We start from the raw sequence: 23,524 nt of genomic DNA, 5'->3' as shown, positions 1-23,524 counted from the left end.
TGTTCGAATAGTTTCCATCTTGAACGATGGAACTCTTAGAAATTTGTTTAGGATCTTTAAGTCCAGGATTGGTCTGAAAGTTCCCTCTTTTTTGGGAACCACAAACAGATTTGAGTAAAACCCCTGTCCCTGTTCCGATCGTGGAACTGGGTGGATTACTCCCATTAACAAGAGCTCTTGTACGCAGCGTAGAAACGCCTCTTTCTTTGTCTGGATTGTTGACAACCTTGACAGATGAAATCTCTCTCTTGGAGGAGAGGATTTGAAGTCCAGAAGGTATCCCTGAGATATTATTTCTAGCGCCCAGGGATCCTGGACATCTCTTGCCCAAGCCTGGGCGAAGAGAGAAAGCCTGCCCCCCACTAGATCCGATCCCGGATCGGGGGCCCTCAATTCATGACGTTTTAGGGGCAGCAGTAGGTTTCCTGGTCTGCTTGCCCTTGTTCCAGGACTGGTTAGGTTTCCAGCCTTGTCTGTAGCGAGCAACAGCTCCTTCCTGTTTTGGTGCAGAGGAAGTTGATGCTGCTCCTGCTTTGAAATTACGAAAGGAACGAAAATTAGACTGTCTAGTCTTAGTTTTGGCTTTGTCCTGAGGCAGGGCATGGCCTTTACCTCCTGTAATGTCAGCGATAATCTCTTTCAACCCGGGCCCGAATAAGGTCTGCCCTTTGAAAGGTATATTAAGCAATTTAGACTTAGAAGTAACATCAGCTGACCAGGATTTTAGCCACAGCGCCCTGCGTGCCTGAATGGCGAATCCTGAATTCTTCACCGTAAGTTTAGTTAGATGTACTACGGCCTCCGAAATGAATGAATTAGCTAGTTTAAGGACTCTAAGCCTGTCCGTAATGTCGTCCAGAGTAGCTGAACTAATGTTCTCTTCCAGAGACTCAATCCAGAACGCCGCTGCAGCCGTGATCGGCGCAATGCATGCAAGGGGTTGCAATATAAAACCTTGTTGAACAAACATTTTCTTAAGGTAACCCTCTAATTTTTTATCCATTGGATCTGAAAAGGCACAGCTATCCTCCACCGGGATAGTGGTACGCTTAGCTAAAGTAGAAACTGCTCCCTCTACCTTAGGGACCGTTTGCCATAAGTCCCGTGTGGTGGCGTCTATTGGAAACATTTTTCTAAATATCGGAGGGGGTGAGAACGGCACACCGGGTCTATCCCACTCCTTAGAAACAATTTCAGTAATTCTCTTAGGTATAGGAAAAAACCTCAGTACTCGTCGGTACCGCAAAATATTTATCCAACCTACACATTTTCTCTGGTATTGCAACTGTGTTACAATCATTCAGAGCCGCTAACACCTCCCCTAGTAATACACGGAGGTTTTCCAGTTTAAATTTAAAATTTGAAATATCTGAATCCAGTCTGTTTGGATCAGAACCGTCACCCACAGAATGAAGTTCTCCGTCCTCATGTTCTGCAACCTGTGACGCAGTATCTGACATGGCCCTAATATTATCAGCGCACTCTGTTCTCACCCCAGAGTGATCACGCTTACCCCTTAGTTCTGGTAATTTAGCCAAAACTTCAGTCATAACAGAAGCCATATCCTGTAATGTGATTTGTAATGGCCGGCCAGATGTACTCGGCGCTACAATATCACGCACCTCCCGAGCGGGAGATGCAGGTACTGGCACGTGAGGCGAGTTAGTCGGCATAACTCTCCCCTCGTTGTTTGGTGAAATTTGTTCAATTTGTACAGATTGACTTTTATTTAAAATAGCATCAATACAGTTAGTACATAAATTTCTATTGGGCTCCACTTTGGCATTGCAACAAATGACACAGATATCATCCTCTGAATCAGACATGTTTAACACACTAGCAAATAAACTTGCAACTTGGAATACAATTCAATTAAAAACGTACTGTGCCTTTAAGAAGCACAGAAAATCTATGACAGTTGAAAATTAATAAATTGAAACAGTTATAGCCTCAATCCTTGTAAACAACACAACTTTAGCAAAGGTTTAATCCCATTAACAAAGATAACAATTTCTGAAAGCAGGAAACAAATTACAGAATAAAAGTTTTTATTTCAGTCAAACTATAATTCTCACAGCTCTGCTGAGAGAAATTACCTCCCTCAAAATAAGTTTGAAGACCCCTGAGTTCTGTAGAGATGAACCGGATCATGCAGGAAATACAATGAGCTGCTGACTGAAATAACTGATGCATAGAAAAGGCGCCAAAACCGCCCCTCCCCCTCACACACAGCAGTGAGGGAGAACAGAAACTGACAGAAAAAAACAGATTTAAGCAACTGCCAAGTGGAAAAATGGTGCCCAAACATTTATTCACTCAGTACCTCAGCAAATGAAAACGATTTTACATTCCAGCAAAAACGTTAAACATAATTTCTAGTTATTAAACAGCTTTATGTACTTCTTACAGTGTAATTCTCTGAAGTGTAAAGTATACATACATGACATTATATCGGTATGGCAGGATTTTCTCATCAATTCCATTGTCAGAAAATAAAAGCTGCTACATACCTCTATGCAGATTCATCTGCCCGCTGTCCCCTGATCTGAAGATTACCTCTCCTCAGATGGCCGAGAAACAGCAATATGATCTCAACTACTCCGGCTAAAATCATAGCAAAAACTCTGGTAGATTCTTCTTCAAACTCTGCCAGAGAGGTAATAACACACTCCGGTGCTATTTTAAAATAACAAACTTTTGATTGAAGATATAAAACTAAGTATAATCACCATAGCCCTCTCACACCTCCTATCTAGTCGTTGGGTGCAAGAGAATGACTGGGAGTGACGTAGAGGGGAGGAGCTATATGCAGCTCTGCTGGGTGAATCCTCTTGCACTTCCTGTTGGGGAGGAGTTAATATCCCAGAAGTAATGATGACCCGTGGACTGATCACACTTAACAGAAGAAATATATTTCTCCAGGGTAGGATCCCCCCTTACACCCCAACCTCCCTGATTCCCCCCCAAACAACTCTCTAAACCTCCCCCTTCTGTTAGGCGCCATCTTAGGTACTGGTAGCTACCTGCCAGTACCTATAAAACTTTTTTAAATTTTTGTTTATTATATTTTCTGTCGTGTCGTGTGTCCCCCATCCGCAATCTTTAGTTTAGGGCCCCCACATTTCCGTAGCGTAGGGACCTCCCACTCCCTCCCGCCTCCCCTGCTGGGCCGCCCGCCCACACCTACCGCCGGCACCAACAGAAGATCTATACAGACGGTGACACACAGTGTCACCGTCTTACGATCAGGCATCTGCCCTCATATGGAGGCGAAGCACCGATCGCGCTCTGGCTCCATATGCGGCAGATGCCTGAAGCTTCAGGAGATCCAGATCTCGGCTGTAACTTAAAGGGAAAGTAAACGTTGAGAATAATGTTATATAATTCTTCACACAGCTATTGGACTAAATGTAGCTCGCTCCCGCTACTAGACCAGAGCAAGAGCGAGCTACATTTAGTCCAATAGCGCGACCGGGCGTGCTGTGACTAGCCAGTAAGTCCGCAAAGTGCTTTGGATATCCAAGACCCGCTCAGTAGATTCCAACTTTACACTTCAAAATCTGGAAATACATTTAATTTTTGAAGTTACCGCTAAAATAATGTTATATAATTCTGCACTGTGTGCAGAATTATATACCATTATTCTGAACGTTTACTGCCCCTTTAACAGCCAAGAGTGCTGGAGCATCCTGAAGCGACGACTTATATATACGTGGTGTGGTACGATACCCAAAGTACCGCACAAAGTATATATACACGTCGGATTGAGTTAAGGGGACATTGTAGTCAAAACAAAAATACAAGGCTAGATTACAAGTGGAGCACAATTGATAGAGTAAGATGTTTTATCTACAGCACAACCCTGCACAAAGAATAACATACAATCAGGTAGTACAAGTGGATTGTTAAAATAAAACATTTTTAGAGCTACTAGAGATACTTTTAAATGTATAGTGCAGGGAGCGCTATTAGCAAGCATATTACAAGTGGTGAATTATTTTTGTGCTCAACCAAAATCCAAAAAAGCACTGTAAAAATTAGTTATTTTTAAAGACATGATGTAAACTATTATTATTATTAGGGTAGCACAGAACTACATGAAACTTCACTACTTGTGCTATCAACATGCAGATGTTAGCACACACACAAGACTATCGCTCTAGAGAGAAAAAATAAATAAAAATCAGGACTTGAGTGAAAAAATTGAATCGCTATTGATTGTGCTTTAGCAATGTTCACATACAATAGTGCTAAGATTTTTAAGCTCCACTTGTAATCTAACCTGTTTTAATAAAGAATTATATATAATTGAACATGTGTCAAACACATGTATTAAACAATATGCAGCTAAAGTAGTGAAAAAGTATAAACAGGTCTGCTTCTGCACTCTTGACATCAGCTAGCTATAATACCCACTGCCTACACAGCTTGCTATTTTGCTACAGTCCCAAGTCAGATATAATAGCAGCTAACATCAATGGCTGTTTGTAAAGCTATACTACATACATCAGAGGAAAATCTCTGCACATAACATTAATAAACTATGTGCAGAGCTTAGAGCGTAATCTAGGTCACAACAGTTCTTTGCCCACACTCCTCAATTAGAATAACTAGAAAAGCTACTCATAGGACATAAGAAAAGACACAGAAAAAAAGGAAGTTAGCAAATGTATAAAAATGTAAAGCAAGCAAATACCTTGAAGCCTATTGCAGGGCTCCATAGAACTGCCAGGCAGCTTTAGCGCTCAACAACTTCATTACGATTGCAAAAACAAACATTAAAATAAATTTGTTTATTGAAACACCCATGAGACTAATTGCAAAATCTAATGTGTCATAAGTCAAATTGAAGAATTTAGATAGGTATTTTATGCTGCAGATATCAATAAAAGAAAACAAGTGGTGTACCTGTTGATATTGTGGCACATGCGGGGTATTAGCCGAGCCAGAAACATTAAGGATTCCCAGTGTGGAGCATCTTTACTGGAGATTCCACACACATAGCTGTAAGAGCGACAGTCACCCTAAAAAACAAAACAAAACAAACAATAAATCATTTTAATCTCGTTTCACCATATAAAAAATAATGGTAAAAACAAATGAAAATTGCAAAGATACATTTCTTTATTTATTAAATCCATGCCATATATCACAAACTTCAATGTGCTCTCATATATTCACAGTTAATAAAGTTATCAAATCCATAAAAGAAACGATCTAAGACCACCACTCATAATAAAGTGAGATATATTGATCAAGGTAAATGAATAGGAAAATAAATGTATTATTACATTTAAGAGAGACACAGAAGTAAAATAAATAAATAATGATCCAGACACAAATAAAGATTTTATATTCTTTCAAGTTTAGTGTTACCAAAAATTTAACTCTATGCGTTTGTTTCCTTTGTTGAAACTTAGCTCCTTTCGATGACAAAATACTCATGTAGGCCCCTAGAGTGTGCACGTGTCTTGAGCACTACATTTCAGCAGTGTTTGATAAAATGTTTTAACAGTGTGTGTTTGTGTGGATGTAAATTTAACCAAGAGAAACATTTGACAACTGATGTAAAGAGGAAAAAAGCAAACATACATTAAAAGGGCCATAATACCCATATGCTAAATTACTTGAATGTTATGCTGCATAACTGTAAAAGGCAGAAAAGAAAATATCACATGAACATCTCTATGCAATAAAGAAAGATATTTTACCTCACAATTCTTCAGCTCACAAGTGCAAGTGCTCTGTGAAAAGTTATCCTTCACATCAGCCAATCAGCTTCATCAGTAGTGACGTTGCACATTGCTTTACTGTGATCTCACGAGATTTCATAATAAATGTCCTTAAACTGAGGAGGGAAATAACATGCCAGATGCACGCTCCCTTACAAGTCCTGGGACTAGCATAAATGGCAAAATTTATCAAATTGAAAGTAAGACAAATCTTACGTTTGTTGTCACAAAAAAAAAAAAAAAACAGCTCACAAATTATATTACCATATTTATGAAAGGTTATGCGCCAATTAAGCAACTTTTCATATCTGCAAACAAATTGACTCATGATCATTTGCAAGTCTTTAATATATGTAAATAAGTTGTCTGGGAATGCCTAATTCTTGTATTAATCTCTACTGTCATTTTTAAATACCCATATATATTTACAGTTCTCATATATTTATGAAAAGCGGCATATGTAATATTCACGGTTTTTAATCTTGCCAATTTGTAGGTTGTGAGGCAGTGAAAAAATTAAGATATTGCTTTTTGTCTGGAGGGAAAATGGAAACATTTCTTTTTCTTGCATAATGGATGTTTTTAGGGTTTGGAATCGCACATAACAAGAGGCAGAACACAAAGAAGAAGAATCAAATAACAAAAAAGTACTGTATATATAGATTTATAAAAAAGTAAAATAATTTAGAGTGCAATTGAAATAAGTGTACTCAAAAGAACAAAGATAAGCTACAATAAATGGGCAACCTTCCTCGATGAAAGAGCATCAAAAATGGAGCAAAATAAAAATAACTTTAATAATATATAAGTGTGATTAATTTATTCTGTTATAATAAGATAAAAACAATAAAACTATTTACTGGTAGCTAAAGTTAAGATTGATAAATAAAAGTGAAAATTATATTTTCGCAAGACGACCAGATCGGCGATTCCCTTGAAATCGCAAAAAAAAAAAAACCTTTTGCTTGAAAAATGTCTAGAATTTTGATAAATACTGGTGACATTTTCTTACTTCACACATTGCAAACTATTGCGGAAATAATCGCAACTTTATAGGCACATTTTTTCGGGGCTTAATAAATTTTGCCCAAAGTCCCTTTACAATGGGATGTGGCTACTGAGGAACTTTTGCGGTAAAATATCTCCTTTTTTTTACACAAAGCGGTTCAGGTGATATTTGGTCAGATTTGTACAGATATGCTGCATAAGTGCTTCAACATTTTGGAATCATGTCCCTTTCGATATAAAAAAAAAAGGGAATATATTGGATGCTACAAGTCAGTTCATGAAATCTCTACCCTACTAGATCCTGCCCCAGTTAATTGTAAGTGCTACTATTTTGAAGTAGAAGCACGTAGGAGCAACAACAGCCCAGCCACAAAGTGGTAGACCACACAAGTGCTGAAGGACATAATGTATAAATCACCTGTTTCACTCACTACAGAGATTCAAATTGCCTTTGGAAGAAACATCAGCACAATAACTGTTTGTCAGGAGCTTCATTAAATGGGTTTCCATGGCCGTGCAACTGTAGTGGTGTAAAGCATGCAGCCACTGGACTCTAAAAGCAGTGGAAACTTGCTCCTTGGAATGATGAATCACACTTTACTTTCTTAAAGTCTGATGGACGAATCTGGGTGTGGCAGATGCAAGATCATTATCTACCAGAATGCATAGTGCCTTACTGTAAAAAGCAAGGCCCATGAAGACATAATTTTGACAAGTTTGGTGTGGAGAAACTTGAGTGGTCTGCTCAGAGCCCTGACTTTTACCTTGCTGTACATCTTTGGTAAGAATTGGAATGCTGTAGGGCTGCAACTAACAGGACAAAACCACATTTATCTATACAGTACATATAATCAGCAAAGGCAAGTGATCCGCTAATAATTGTGCAAACAGATAATAGCGCACATCAGTTTGAATAACTCCCATCAATCTAGGGCTAAGTGTAAATAATAAGCTCAGCACGATATCATGCAAAGCATAGTCCCATATAACCTGATTTAATATAAACAATCTAAATGATGAATCCTATTATATCTGGGTTGCACATTAGCCAGGAGTAGTTGTAAACTTAAACAGAATTTATGCTTACCTGATAAATTACTTTCTCCAACGGTGTGTCCGGTCCACGGCGTCATCCTTACTTGTGGGATATTCTCTTCCCCCAACAGGAAATGGCAAAGAGTCCCAGCAAAGCTGGTCACATGATCCCTCCTAGGCTCCGCCCACCCCAGTCATTCGACCGACGGACAGGAGGAATATATATAGGAGAAACCATATGATACCGTGGTGACTGTAGTTAGAGAAAATAATTCATCAGACCCGATAAAAAAAAAAACCAGGGCGGGCCGTGGACCGGACACACCGTTGGAGAAAGTAATTTATCAGGTAAGCATAAATTCTGTTTTCTCCAACATTGGTGTGTCCGGTCCACGGCGTCATCCTTACTTGTGGGAACCAATACCAAAGCTTTAGGACACGGATGAAGGGAGGGAGCAAATCAGGTCACCTAAACGGAAGGCACCACAGCTTGCAAAACTTTTCTCCCAAAAATAGCCTCCGAAGAAGCAAAAGTATCAAATTTGTAAAATTTGGCAAAAGTGTGCAGTGAAGACCAAGTCGCTGCCTTACATATCTGATCAACAGAAGCCTCGTTCTTGAAGGCCCATGTGGAAGCCACAGCCCTAGTGGAGTGAGCTGTGATTCTTTCAGGAGGCTGCCGTCCGGCAGTCTCATAAGCCAATCGGATAATGCTTTTAAGCCAAAAGGAAAGAGAGGTAGAAGTCGCTTTTTGACCTCTCCTTTTACCAGAATAAACAACAAACAAGGAAGATGTTTGTCTGAAATCTTTAGTAGCCTCTAAATAGAACTTTAGAGCACGGACAACGTCCAAATTGTGTAACAAACGTTCCTTCTTTGAAACTGGATTCGGACACAAAGAAGGTACAACTATCTCCTGGTTAATATTTTTGTTAGAAACAACTTTAGGAAGAAAACCAGGCTTAGTACGCAAAACCACCTTATCTGCATGGAACACCAGATAAGGAGGAGAACACTGCAGAGCAGATAACTCTGAAACTCTTCTAGCAGAAGAAATTGCAACCAAAAACAAAACTTTCCAAGATAGTAACTTAATATCTATGGAATGTAAGGGTTCAAACGGAACCCCTTGAAGAACTGAAAGAACTAGATTTAGACTCCAGGGAGGAGTCAAAGGTCTGTAAACAGGCTTGATCCTAACCAGAGCCTGAACAAATGCTTGAACATCTGGCACAGCTGCCAGTCTTTTGTGTAGTAAGACAGATAACGCAGAGATCTGTCCCTTTAAAGAACTTGCAGATAATCCTTTCTCCAAACCTTCTTGAAGAAAGGAGAGAATCTTAGGAATTTTTATCTTATTCCATGGGAATCCATTGGATTCACACCAACAGATATATTTTTTCCATATTTTATGGTAAATCTTTCTAGTTACAGGTTTTTCTGGCCTGAACCAGAGTATCTATCACCGAATCTGAAAACCCACGCTTTGATAGAATCAAGCGTTCAATCTCCAAGCCGTCAGTTGGAGGGAGACCAGATTTGGGTGTTCGAATGGACCTTGAACAAGAAGGTCCTGTCTCAAAGGTAGCTTCCATGGTGGAGCCGATGACATATTCACCAGGTCTGCATACCAACTCCTGCGTGGCCACGCAGGAGCTATCAAGATCACCGAGGCCCTCTCCTGATTGATCCTGGCTACCAGCCTGGGAATGAGAGGAAACGGTGGGAATACGTAAGCTAGGTTGAAAGTCCAAGGAGCTACTAGTGCATCTACTAGAGTCGCCTTGGGATCCCTGGATCTGGACCCGTAGCAAGGAACCTTGAAGTTCTTACGAGACGCCATCAGATCCATGTCTGGAATGCCCCATAATTGAGTTATTTGGGCAAAGATTTCCGGATGGAGTTCCCACTCCCCCGGATGAAATGTCTGACGACTCAGAAAATCCGCTTCCCAATTTTCCACTCCTGGGATGTGGATCGCAGACAAGTGGCAGGAGTGATCCTCCGCCCATTTAATTATTTTGGTCACTTCTTTCATCGCCAGGGAACTCTTTGTTCCCCCTTGATGATTGATATAAGCAACAGTCGTCATGTTGTCTGATTGGAACCTTATGAATTTGGCCTTTGCTAGTTGAGGCCAAGCTCTGAGAGCATTGAATATCGCTCTCAGTTCCAGAATGTTTATCGGGAGAAGAGACTCTTCCCGAGACCATAGACCCTGAGCTTTCAGGGATTCCCAGACCGCACCCCAGCCCACTAGACTGGCGTCGGTCGTGACAATGACCCACTCTGGCCTGCGGAAGCTCATTCCCTGGGACAGATTGTCCAGGGTCATCCACCAACGGAGTGAATCTCTGGTCTTTTGATCTACTTGAATCATTGGAGACAAGTCTGTATAATCCCCATTCCACTGTTTGAGCATGCACAGTTGTAATGGTCTTAGATGAATTCGTGCAAAAGGAACTATGTCCATTGTTGCAACCATCAATCCTATTACTTCCATGCACTGCGCTATGGAAGGACGAGGAACAGAATGAAGCACTTGACAAGAGCTTAAGAGCTTAGAAGTTTTGATTTTCTGACCTCTGTCAGAAAAATCCTCATTTCTAAGGAATCTATTATTGTTCCCAAGAAGGGAACTCTTGTTGACGGGGACAGAGAACTCTTTTCTTTGTTCACCTTCCATCCGTGAGAAGTGAGAAAGGCTAGAACGATGTCCGTATGAGCCTTTGCCTTTGACAGGGACGACGCTTGTATTAGAATGTCGTCCAAGTAAGGTACTACTGCAATGCCCCTTGGTCTTAGAACCGCTAGAAGGGACCCTAGCACCTTTGTGAAAATCCTTGGAGCAGTGGCTAATCCGAATGGAAGAGCCACAAACTGGTAATGTTTGTCCAGAAAAGCGAACCTTAGGAACTGATGATGTTCCTTGTGGATAGGGATATGTAGGTACGCATCCTTTAGATCCACGGTAGTCATAAATTGACTTTCCTGGATGGTGGGTAGAATCGTTCGAATAGTTTCCATTTTGAACGATGGTACCCTGAGAAATTTGTTTAGGATCTTCAAATCCAAAATTGGTCTGAACGTTCCCTCTTTTTTGGGAACTACGAACAGATTGGAATAAAATCCCATTCCTTGTTCCTTTATTGGAACTGGGTGTATCACTCCCATCTTTAACAGGTCTTCTACATAATGTAAGAATGCCTGTCTCTTTATTTGGTTTGAGGATAAGTGAGACTTGTGGAACCTTCCCCTTGGGGGTAGTTCCTTGAATTCCAGGAGATAACCTTGAGAAACTATTTCTAGCGCCCAAGGATCCTGAACATCTCTTGCCCAAGCCTGAGCAAAGAGAGAGAGAGTCTGCCCCCCACCAGATCCGGTCCCGGATCGGGGGCTACTCCTTCATGCTGTCTTGTTAGCAGTGGCAGGCTTCTTGGCCTGCTTACCCTTGTTCCAGCCTTGCATTGGTTTCCAGGCTGGTTTGGGTTGTGAGGCATTACCCTCTTGCTTAGAGGATGCAGAATTAGAGGCTGGTCCATTTCTGCGAAAAGGACGAAAATTAGGCTTATTTTTAGCCTTAAAAGACCTATCCTGTGGAAGGGCGTGGCCCTTTCCCCCAGTGATGTCTGAAATAATCTCTTTCAAATCAGGTCCAAATAAAGTTTTACCTTTGAAAGGAATGTTAAGTAATTTTGTCTTGGATGACACATCCGCTGACCAAGACTTTAGCCAAAGCGCTCTGCGCGCCACAATAGCAAACCCTGAATTTTTCGCCGCTAATTTTGCTAATTGCAAAGCGGTATCTAAAATAAAAGAGTTAGCCAATTTAAGTGCGTGAACTCTGTCCATAAACTCCTCATATGGAGTTTCTCTACTGAGCGACTTTTCTAGTTCCTCGAACCAGAACCACGCTGCCGTAGTGACAGGAACAATGCATGAAATTGGTTGTAGAAGGTAGCCTTGCTGTACAAAAATCTTTTTAAGCAAACCTTCCAATTTTTTATCCATAGGATCTTTGAAAGCACAACTATCTTCGATAGGAATAGCAGTGCGTTTGTTTAGAGTAGAAACTGCCCCCTCGACCTTGGGGACTGTCTGCCATAAGTCCTTTCTGGGGTCGACCATAGGAAATAATTTCTTAAATATAGGGGGAGGAACAAAAGGTATGCCGGGCTTTTCCCACTCTTTATTTACTATGTCCGCCACCCCGCTTGGGTATAGGAAAAGCGTCGGGGGGCACCGGAACCTCTAGGAACCTGTCCATCTTGCATAATTTCTCTGGAATGACCAAATTGTCACAATCATCCAGAGTAGATAACACCTCCTTAAGAAGTGCGCGGAGATGTTCTAATTTAAATTTAAATGTCACAACATCAGGTTCAGCTTGATGAGAAATTTTTCCTGAATCTAAAATTTCTCCCTCAGACAAAACCTCCCTCATGGCCCCTTCAGATTGGTGTGAGGGTATGACAGAACAATTATCATCAGCGTCCTCTTGCTCTTCAGTGTTTAAAACAGAGCAATCGCGCTTTCTCTGATAAGTAGGCATTTTGGATAAAAGATTTGCTATGGAGTTATCCATTACAGCCGTTAATTGTTGCATGGTAACAAGTATTGGCGCACTAGATGTACTAGGGGCCTCCTGCATGGGCAAAACTGGTGTAGACACAGTAGGAGATGATGTAGTATCATGTTTACTCCCCTCATTTGAGGAATCATCTTGGGCAATATCATTATTTGTGGCAGTACTGTCCTTACTTTGTTTGGACGCTATGGCACAATTATCACATAAATTTAAATGGGGAAACACATTGGCTTTCATACATATAGAACATAGCTTATCTGAAGGTACAGACATGTTAAACAGGTTTAAACTTGTCAACAATGCACAAAAAACGTTTTAAAATAAAACCGTTACTGTCACTTTAAATTTCAAACAGAAACACTTTATTACTGAATATGTGAAAAAGTATGAAGGAATTGTTCAAAAATTACCAAATTTTCACCACAGTGTCTTAAAGCCTTAAAAGTATTGCACACCAAGTTTTTCAATTTAACCCCTATACAGTCCCAGATACAGTCTTTGCTAAGACCCAACCAAGCCCTGAGGGGAATACGATACCAAATGATGCCTTCTAAAAGCTTTTTCAGAGATTCTTAGATCCTCACACATGCATCTGCATGCCCTGCTCTCAAAAAACAACTGCGCATTAGTGGCGCGAAAATGAGGCTCAGTCTATGACTAGAAAGGCCCCCTGACTGAAAAAGGTGTCCAATACAGTGCCTGCCGTTTTATAAACGTTCCCCAAGATTATAAATGTCAATTGTTAGCCTAAATTTGAATAATATGCACAAATAAAGCAATCGATTTAGCCCATAAAAATGTCTACTAGTTTTTTAGCCCATAATAAGCCCTTTATTCTGTTTGTTTTTGACTAAGAAAATGGCTTACCGGTCCCCATGAGGGGAAATGACAGCCTTCCAGCATTACACAGTCTTGTTAGAAATATGGCTAGTCATACCTTAAGCAGAAAAGTCTGCTAACTGTTTCCCCCAACTGAAGTTACTTCATCTCAACAGTCCTATGTGGAAACAGCAATCGATTTTATTTACTGTCTGCTAAAATCATCTTCCTCTTACAAACAGAAATCTTCATCCTTTTCTGTTTCAGAGTAAATAGTACATACCAGCACTATTTTAAAATAACAAACACTTGATAGAAGAATAAAAACTACATTTAAACACCAAAAAACTCTTAACTATCTCCGTGGAGATGTTGCCTGTGCAACGGCAAAGAGAATGACTGGGGGTGGGCGGAGCCTAGGAGGGATCATGTGACCAGCTTTGCTGGGACTCTTTGCCATTTCCTGTTGGGGAAGAGAATATCCCACAAGTAAGGATGACGCCGTGGACCGGACACACCAATGTTGGAGAAATAAACTTATACTGTCCTGAAAAAATGAAAAGTAAATATCTGTAGATGTCCTTTAGGCTAAGAACATAACCATAAAACATAATACCATATGCAGGAGTTCATCGGAGTGAAGCAGCTGGTGCTGTGTGCAAACCAACTAATCGCAGAGCAACTAATCGATGGTGAAATTTGTTGACAACTATTTTCAGAATCTATTATTATTGATTATATCGATTAGTTTTTGCAGCTCTAGAACACTGCTTGCAAGCCAGACTGTCTCAAAAACTGGTGGCTGTTATAGCCTCAAAGGGGGGATGACAACTCCATATTTAATGCCTATGGTTTTCAAATGGGATGTCTAACAAGCTCATATAGGTGTGATGGTCAGGAGGCCACATACCTATGGTCATAATCATGTGTATATAGATATAAAATATAAAAAATATGTGAAAAGAAAGAGAAGAAAAAGGCCAACATTGTAGAATAAAAAAGACCAATCTCTTTAAATAAGAATGGATTTTATAAATGCCATTATAGCTATAGTGTTTAGTGCAAAAGGTATACAGATTTAGCACACACACACACACATATATATATATATATACATACACACACACACATTATATATATATATATATATATATATATATATATATATATATATATATACATACACACACACACATTATATATATATATATATATATATATATATATATATATATATATATATATATATATATATACACACACACACACACACACATATATACATTCATACATACACACTGTATATATATATATATTTTTTTTTTTTCATATGTTACTCATACCACAGCTAGACTGACTGCCCAGTGCCCAAGAAAACAAAGGACAATGTGGTAAGAACTGGCCAGCTATTTTCATTTTAATTAGCTGTGTGTGTGTTGAGTTCAGTTGCTTGTATTCTGTATTGTACTAGTTTGTCTAACTATAACTGGTGATCTACTTCATAGTGTTCAGTACTACAGCTATAGCTGTAAAATGTAATGTAATATGACAGGCTGCAGGATGTCAGGATTGGCTTGTCAATGCCACATTCCCCATGTTTTCATGGACAGTCACTCAGCTAAATGACTAACACATGCAGCAGTGTGCTGCATTGTACTACCTTTACTTAGAAACACAAATCATGCAGCTGGAGCTGGATAATACTCAGTCAGCACTTTTCCGGTTTCTTTCTACATGCTGCACACACTTCTTCATATGTTACTCTTGCCACAGATAGACTGACTGCCCAAGACAACATGGGCAATGTGGTAAGAACTGGCCAGCTAATTTCATTTAAATTAGATTTGTTTGTATGTATTGAGTTCACTTGTTATGTACTAACCTCCTGTATATAACGGTGTTCTACTTCTTAGTGGTCTTTTATATAGATCTACTACTACAGAATAGCTGTGACTAGTGTGTGATGTAATATGACAGGCTGCAGGATGTCAGGATTGACCTCGTCAATGCCACATGCAGCAGTGTGTGCATTCATTGTACTTACTTTACTGCTCTTATATTTATATACAGAACTTCACAAGTCATACTGCTGTAAAGACAGCAATATTCAGGTTTCTCTATGCTTACACTACTTCATATGTTAATCATAGCACGGCGTCAACACTGTTAGAATGACTGTCCAATAAAACATGACAATGTTGTGTGAACTTGTGTGTCATAAGACCTAATAACTGGCTAGTGTCTACTATTTAATCACATCACAGGCAGCAAATTTAATTGTAACTATTTTTTGTTTTGTATTTTTATGCTAAAAAGAGTGTATTGGATATTGATAAACATGTACATTAAGATTCTCTAGTGTTAAATAAAAATTTTAATGCTAAATGAAGGTGTTGGTCATTTTTAATAAAATCGCAAGCAATTTTATTTTTTTGTATATATATATATATATATATATATATATATATATATATATAATATATTTCTGTGACACTCTAAAGCTATGGTTGGGCACTTTTTTCTAAATATATGTATTCAAACATTTATTTGCCTTGACTCAGGATGTTCAACATTCCTTTTTTTCAGACAGTCAGTTTCATATTTGGGATAATGCATTTGAATCAATCATTTTTTCTTACCTTAAAAAATTTGACTTTTTCCCTGTGGGCTGTTAGGCTCGCGGGGGCTGAAAATGCTTCATTTTATTGCGTCATTCTTGGCGCGGACTTTTTTGGCGCAAAAAAATCTTTTCTGTTTCCGGCGTCATACGTGTCGCCGGAAGTTGACGTTCTTTTGCGCCAAAAATGTCGGCGTTCCGGATGTGGCGTCATTTTTGGCGCCAAAAGCATTTAGGCGCCAAATAATGTGGGCGTCTTATTTGGCGCTAAAAAAATATGGGCGTCGCTTTTGTCTCCACATTATTTAAGTCTCATTATTTATTGCTTCTGGTTGCTAGAAGCTTGTTCACTGGCATTTTTTCCCATTCCTGAAACTGTCATTTAAGGAATTTGATCAATTTTGCTTTATATGTTGTTTTTTCTATTACATATTGCAAGATGTTCCACGTTGCAACTGAGTCAGAAGATACTTCTGGAAAATCACTGCCCGATGCTGGAGCTACCAAGCTAAGTGTATCTGCTATAAATTTTTGGTATCTGTTTCTCCAGCTGTTGTTTGTATTGCATGTCATGACAAACTTATTAATGCAGATAAAATTTCCTTTAGGACTGTTACATTACCTGTTGCTGTTCCGTCAACATCTAATTTTCAGAGTGTTCCTGATAAACATAAGAGATTTTATTTTTTTAAATCCATTAAGAAGGCTATGTCTGTTATTTCTCCTTCTAGTTTACATAAAAGTCTTTTAAAACTTCTCTTTTTTCAGATGAATTTTTAAATGAACATCATCATTCTGATACTGATAATGGTTCTTCTGGTTCAGAGGTTTCTGTCTCAGTGGTTGATGCTGATAAATCTTTGCATTTGTTCAAGATGGAATTTATTTGTTCTTTATTTAAAGAAGTATTAATTGCATTAGAAATAGAGGATTCTGGTCCTCTTGATACTAAATCTAAACGTTTAAATAAGGTTTTTAAATCTCCTGTAGTTATTCCAGAAGTGTTTAACCCCTTAATGACCGCAGCACTTTTCCATTTTCTGTCCGTTTGGGACCAAGGCTATTTTTACATTTCTGCGGTGTTTGTGTTTAGCTGTAATTTTCCTCTTACTCATTTACTGTACCCACACATATTATATACCGTTTTTCTCGCCATTAAATGGACTTTCTAAAGATACCATTATTTTCATCATATCTTATAATTTACTATAAAAAAATTTATAAAATATGAGGAAAAAATTGAAAAAAACACACTTTTTTAACTTTGACCCTCAAAATCTCCTACACTTCAACAACTACCAAAAAACTCCCATGCTAAATAGTTTCTAAATTTTGTCCTGAGTTTAGAAATACTCAATGTTTACATGTTCTTTGCTTTTTTTGCAAGTTATAGGGCAATAAGTACAAGTAGCACTTTGCTATTTCCAAAAAATTTTTAAAAAAATTAGCGATAGTTACATTGGAACACTGATATCTGTCAGGAATCCCTGATTAACCCTTCACATATATATATTTTTTAAAAGAACACAACCTAAGGTATTAAACATGGAGTATTTTGACTCTTTCCATGCAACTATTTTACCACCAATCTATGCCAAAGTTTGAAAAAAAAAAAAAAAAAATGGTGATTTTTTGACAAAATAGCAATTCAAGAATACATTTACTGAGAACGTTAAGGGTTACTGCCAAATAACACCCCAATATGTCTTCAGCAGCATCTCCTGAGTACAGTGATACCACCCATGTATAGGTCTGTTGGGTTCTCTGGGGGCTAAAAGGCCTTATTTTTAGGGGGCGCATTCCAGTTTTTTAATTTGGAATTTTCACATCTGTCGTCATGCACCCATGTCCTATTTGGGACATTTCTGAAGCCGGACAATGCAAATTACCCCCATCAAACCATATATTTTTGAAAAGTAGACACCCTAGGGTATTTCAAATGCTGGTATTTTAACACTTTGCATGCACTAATTCAACCACCAGTCTTTGTCAAACTTTTGGGTAGTCATTTTGGTGTGTTATTTTTCACACGCATTGTACTTTAGGCATGGATTCTCAGTTCCTGTTATATGTTACTGAGCAAAAACACCTCAATATGTGTTCAACAACAACTTCTGAGTACAGTGATACCCCCCCATGTATAGGTGTGTCGGGTTCTCTGGGGGCTAAAAGGCCTTAATTTTAGGGGGCGCATTCCAGTTTTTCAACTTGGAATTTTCATATCTGTCATCATGCACCCATGTCCTATTTGGGACATTTCTGAAGCCGGCCAATGTAAATTACCCCCATCAAACCATATATTTTTGAAAAGTAGACATCCTAGGGTATTTCAAATGCTGGTATTTTAACACTTTCCATGCACTAATTCAACCACTAGTCTTTGTCAAACTTTTAGGTAGTCATTTTTTTGCATTATTTTTCACACACATTGTACTTTAGGCATATATTCTCAGTCCCTGTTATGTGTTACTGCCAAAAAAAACCTCAATATGTATTCAACAACATCTCCTGAGTACAGTGATACCCCCCATGTATAGGTGTGTCGGGTTCTCTGGGGGCTAAAAGGCCTTAATTTTAGGGGGCGCATTCCAGTTTTTCAACTTGGAATTTTCACATCTGTCATCATGCACCCATGTCCTATTTGGGACATTTCTGAAGCCGGCCAATGTAAATTACCCCCATCAAACCATATATTTTTGAAAAGTAGACACCCTAGGGTATTTCAAATGCTGGTATTTTAACACTTTCCATGCACTAATTCAACCACTAGTCTTTGTCAAACTTTTAGGTAGTCATTTTTTTGCATTATTTTTCACACACATTGTACTTTAGGCATATATTCTCAGTCCCTGTTATGTGTTACTGCCAAAAAAAAACCTCAATATGTATTCAACAACATCTCCTGAGTACAGTGATACCCCCCATGTATAGGTGTGTCGGGTTCTCTGGGGGCTAAAAGGCCTTAATTTTAGGGGGCGCATTCCAGTTTTTCAACTTGGAATTTTCACATCTGTCATCATGCACCCATGTCCTATTTGGGACATTTCTGAAGCCGGCCAATGTAAATTACCCCCATCAAACCATATATTTTTGAAAAGTAGACACCCTAGGGTATTTCAAATGCTGGTATTTTAACACTTTCCATGCACTAATTCAACCACTAGTCTTTGTCAAACTTTTAGGTAGTCATTTTTTTGCATTATTTTTCACACACATTGTACTTTAGGCATATATTCTCAGTCCCTGTTATGTGTTACTGCCAAAAAAAACCTCAATATGTATTCAACAACATCTCCTGAGTACAGTGATACCCCCCCATGTATAGGTGTGTCGGGTTCTCTGGGGGCTAAAAGGCCTTAATTTTAGGGGGCGCATTCCAGTTTTTCAACTTGGAATTTTCACATCTGTCATCATGCACCCATGTCCTATTTGGGACATTTCTGAAGCCGGCCAATGTAAATTACCCCCATCAAACCATATATTTTTGAAAAGTAGACACCCTAGGGTATTTCAAATGCTGGTATTTTAACACTTTCCATGCACTAATTCAACCACTAGTCTTTGTCAAACTTTTAGGTAGTCATTTTTTTGCATTATTTTTCACACACATTGTACTTTAGGCATATATTCTCAGTCCCTGTTATGTGTTACTGCCAAAAAAAAACCTCAATATGTATTCAACAACATCTCCTGAGTACAGTGATACCCCCCATGTATAGGTGTGTCGGGTTCTCTGGGGGCTAAAAGGCCTTAATTTTAGGGGGCGCATTCCAGTTTTTCAACTTGGAATTTTCACATCTGTCATCATGCACCCATGTCCTATTTGGGACATTTCTGAAGCCGGCCAATGTAAATTACCCCCATCAAACCATATATTTTTGAAAAGTAGACACCCTAGGGTATTTCAAATGCTGGTATTTTAACACTTTCCATGCACTAATTCAACCACTAGTCTTTGTCAAACTTTTAGGTAGTCATTTTTTTGCATTATTTTTCACACACATTGTACTTTAGGCATATATTCTCAGTCCCTGTTATGTGTTACTGCCAAAAAAACCCTCAATATGTATTCAACAACATCTCCTGAGTACAGTGATACCACCCATGTATAGGTGTGTTGGGTTCTCTGGGGGCTAAAAGGCCTTATTTTTAGGGGGCGCATTCCAGTTTTTCAACTTGGAATTTTCACATCCCATGCACCCATGTCCTATGTAGGACATTTCTGAAGCCGGCCAATGTAATTTACCCCCATCAAACCATATATTTTTGAAAAGTAGACACCCTAGGGTATTTCAAATGCTGGTATTTTAACACTTTCCATGCACTAATTCTTTGTCAAACTATTAGGCAGTCATTTTTTGTGTGTTATTTTTCACACACATTGTACTTTAGACATGAATTCTCAGCTCCTGTTATGTGTTACTGCCAAAGAAGACCCCAATATGTGTTCACCAACATCTCCTGAGTACAGTGATACCACCTATGCATAAGTTTCTTGGCTTGTTCGGGGGGTGTAATGCCAAATGTCCAACATGCGTTTGTGATTTTTTTTTCACATTTAACATATTTTCTTTGCCTATTGTCTTTTTGGGGGTATTTTAACATACCCCAATTTATTTGTTTCCATGAATGTGCATATTTTTGAAATGTTGACACCCCAAGGTATTGTATATGGTGTGCTTTGATGCATTTGAAGTAACTGTTTTAGCTAAAAAAATTGGAGAAAGTGTATGGTGGCATTTTTTCAATTTTCATTTTTACACACACATTGCTTTTTGACTATGATTTAGGAGAGACTGTTGTAAGTTAGTGCAAAAAAATACTTCAGGTTGTTTTCTGCTAGGCACCCTGAGTACACCTATGCCCCCCATGCATAGGTTTGCCAGGATTTTGGGAAGGTTATGTTACAATTTTATGACTTGTGATTTTAGTTATTAAGTGAGAGTATTTCTTCTGATAGGCCTATCTTTAGTTTGGGGCCTATTGTAAACCCCACTTTTATTTATTGCCATGAATGTGCATATTTTTGAAATGTTGACACCCCAAGGTATTGTATATGGTGTGCTTTGATGCATTTGAAGTAACTGTTTTAGCTAAAAAAATTGGAGAAAGTGTATGGTGGCATTTTTTCAATTTTCATTTTTACACACACATTGCTTTTTGACTATGATTTAGGAGAGACTGTTGTAAGTTAGTGCAAAAAAAATACTACAGGTTGTTTTCTGCTAGGCACCCTGAGTACACCTATGTCCCCATGCATAGGTTTGACAGGGGTTTTTGTAAAAAAAAAAAAAAGAACAGCCCCATTTTAGAAAAAAAAATATATTAGTGAAATGTAAAAATCTGGCACATTAAAAGTAAAAAAATAACAAAAAATGTAACAGTAAACATAACAAAAAAAAAAATAACAGCAAATTTATTTATTTTTTAAAAATTGACCATTGTATGGTACCGCTTGAAGCAGTCCCCAATGCAGAGTCCAGGCTGTCCAGGGCAATCAGGACAGTGATATACAGTGTCCCTTCTCTGCCCCCTCTTGGTACAGACTCTGCATTTTTTTTGTGGTCTCTGCTTTGCGGCAGTAGGGGGGATTTTAAAAATAAAATGAGTAGCCCCAACTCTGCTCTCTCCCATCACCGCCCGGGGAGCAGGTGCATCATGGTACAAAATCCCCGAAATGATCTGGAGCTGAAATTGTAAAAAAGTCAGTTTCATTCCGGGGTTTGCTTTTTTGAACAACAAAAAAGCGTTGTGGGTTGCAATCTGCATTAGGTAAATTGCAACCTTTTTGTACCAGGCCCTTGTCTTCCGCATTATTAGGTAGGGCTGCAGCAGCTGATCTGCCAGATCAACCCCACCCATATGCCGGTTATAAGATTTGATGCACACTGGCTTCCTTATGATCTCAGCTCTGCCACGTACAGAGACCGCCACCGTCCTCTCTGTGTGGATGGTGGTAAGAAGGTATACATCCTTCTTGTCTCTGTACTTCAGTGCCAACAGCTCCTCTTGGCGCAGAGCAGAGGTCTCCCCCCTTCGTAGCCGGGTGCGTACAAGTTGTCCTGGGAAACCTTTGCGGTTCTTTTTAATAGTACCGCAAGCTACTGTATCAAAGCAATACAGTAGCTTGAACAAAAGGACACTTGTATAAAAATTGTCTAAGTACAAGTGATACCCTTTGTTCATTAGGGGTAATATCAGGTCCCAGACAATCTTGCCAGTGGTTCCCATATGTTCTGGGCAACCTGGAGGGTCAAGGTGGCTATCCTTTCCCTCATACACCCGGAAGGCCTGAGTATACCCAGTCTCGCTCTCACAGAGCTTATACACCTTTACCCCATACCTGGAGCGCTTGGAAGGAATATACTGCTTGAATCCCAGCCTTCCCTTATACTTCATCAGGGATTCATCAACGCATATATTCCTTCCAGGTGTATAAGCCTCTGCAAACCTGGCAGAAAAGTGGGTAATCAGGGGGCGGATTTTATACAGCCTGTCAAATTGGGGATGCTCCCTAGGGGGGCACAGGCTGTTGTCGCTGAAGTGCATGAAATGAAGAATCATTTCATATCTCTGCCTCGACATACTCTGGGAGAAAATGGGGGTAGAGCAGATGGGGCTACTGCTCCAGTAGGAGCGAACGGAGGGTTTCTTTATGATGCCCATCAGCATAGTCAATGCCCAGAATTTTTTAAATTCTGGCACATTGATGGGGGCCCATTGCTGCTTTGCCAAATATGTTTCAGGCTTTGCAGCACGGTACTGATGGGCATATAAATTAGTTTGGGCGACAATGTTCCCCAATACATCATCACCCAGAAACACCTCCAGAAACTGTTGGGGGCTAAAACCTGCCACATCTATATTTATGCCAGCATTTGCTGTGAAGGGTGGGATATCTGGCCTCTGGAGATGAGGCGTTACCCACTCTTCAGCGGCAATGGCAGCAACACGCCTCCTTCTAGCAGGGGGGCTGGCAGGGGGGCTAGCAGGGGGGCTGGCAGGGGGGCTAGCAGCCACAGATACATCACTATCAGTTGAGACTGCATCTAATGATGTATCTGAGCATATGGCAGGGTCAAAATTGGGGTCTGAGTCAGACATAGAGGCATCTGACTCTGACGCAAGGATGGCATACGCCTCCTCAACACTATATCTTTTCTGTGACATTTTTGTATCTGTCACAGAAAACCAAAATTAATTAATTAACTAAATGGCCTTTGGGTTTTTTTTAAAAAAAGTACAGCTATGCTAATGCCAGTGATTTATAGCGATCACTGGCAAGCTAGGGGTTAAATACTCTTTAAATTAAATTAACTAAATGGCCTTTGGGTTTTTTTAAAAAAAAGTACAGCTATGCTAATGCCAGTGATTTATAGCGATCACTGGCAAGCTAGGGGTTAAATACTCTTTAAATTAAATTAACTAAATGGCCTTTGGGTTTTTTTTAAAAAAAGTACAGCTATGCTAATGCCAGTGATTTATAGCGATCACTGGCAAGCTAGGGGTTAAATACTCTTTAAATCAAATTAAATTAGCTAAATGGCTCTGAAAGGAGCGTTTAGGTTTTTAAAAAATTACAACAACAAAAATTAACCCCTAAAAAAATGCACAGACAGCAAAAATGTAGAGCTATGCTAATGCCAGTGATTTATAGCGATCACTGGCAAGCTAGGGGTTAAATACTCTTTAAATTAAATTAAATTAGCTAAATGGCTCTGAAAG

At 39.2% G+C, this 23,524-nt stretch overlaps 1 protein-coding gene across 1 annotated transcript in view; it reads right to left on the bottom strand.

Annotated features, from left to right (window-relative positions):
• The window catches only part of GMPS (guanine monophosphate synthase), a 175,838-nt gene that overhangs the window by 54,449 nt on the left and 97,865 nt on the right, over positions 1-23,524 (bottom strand). The window contains exon 13 of the mRNA XM_053710074.1: positions 4,909-5,024. Coding sequence (XP_053566049.1) covers positions 4,909-5,024 — 116 coding nt within the window. The remainder of the gene's footprint in view (positions 1-4,908; positions 5,025-23,524) is intronic.

Source organism: Bombina bombina, chromosome 4 (assembly GCF_027579735.1).
Source record: "Bombina bombina isolate aBomBom1 chromosome 4, aBomBom1.pri, whole genome shotgun sequence".
Lineage (NCBI taxonomy): Eukaryota > Metazoa > Chordata > Amphibia > Anura > Bombinatoridae > Bombina > Bombina bombina.
The sequence above is the reverse complement of the archived record's forward strand: the minus strand, read 5'-3'. Positions and strand labels throughout refer to the sequence as shown.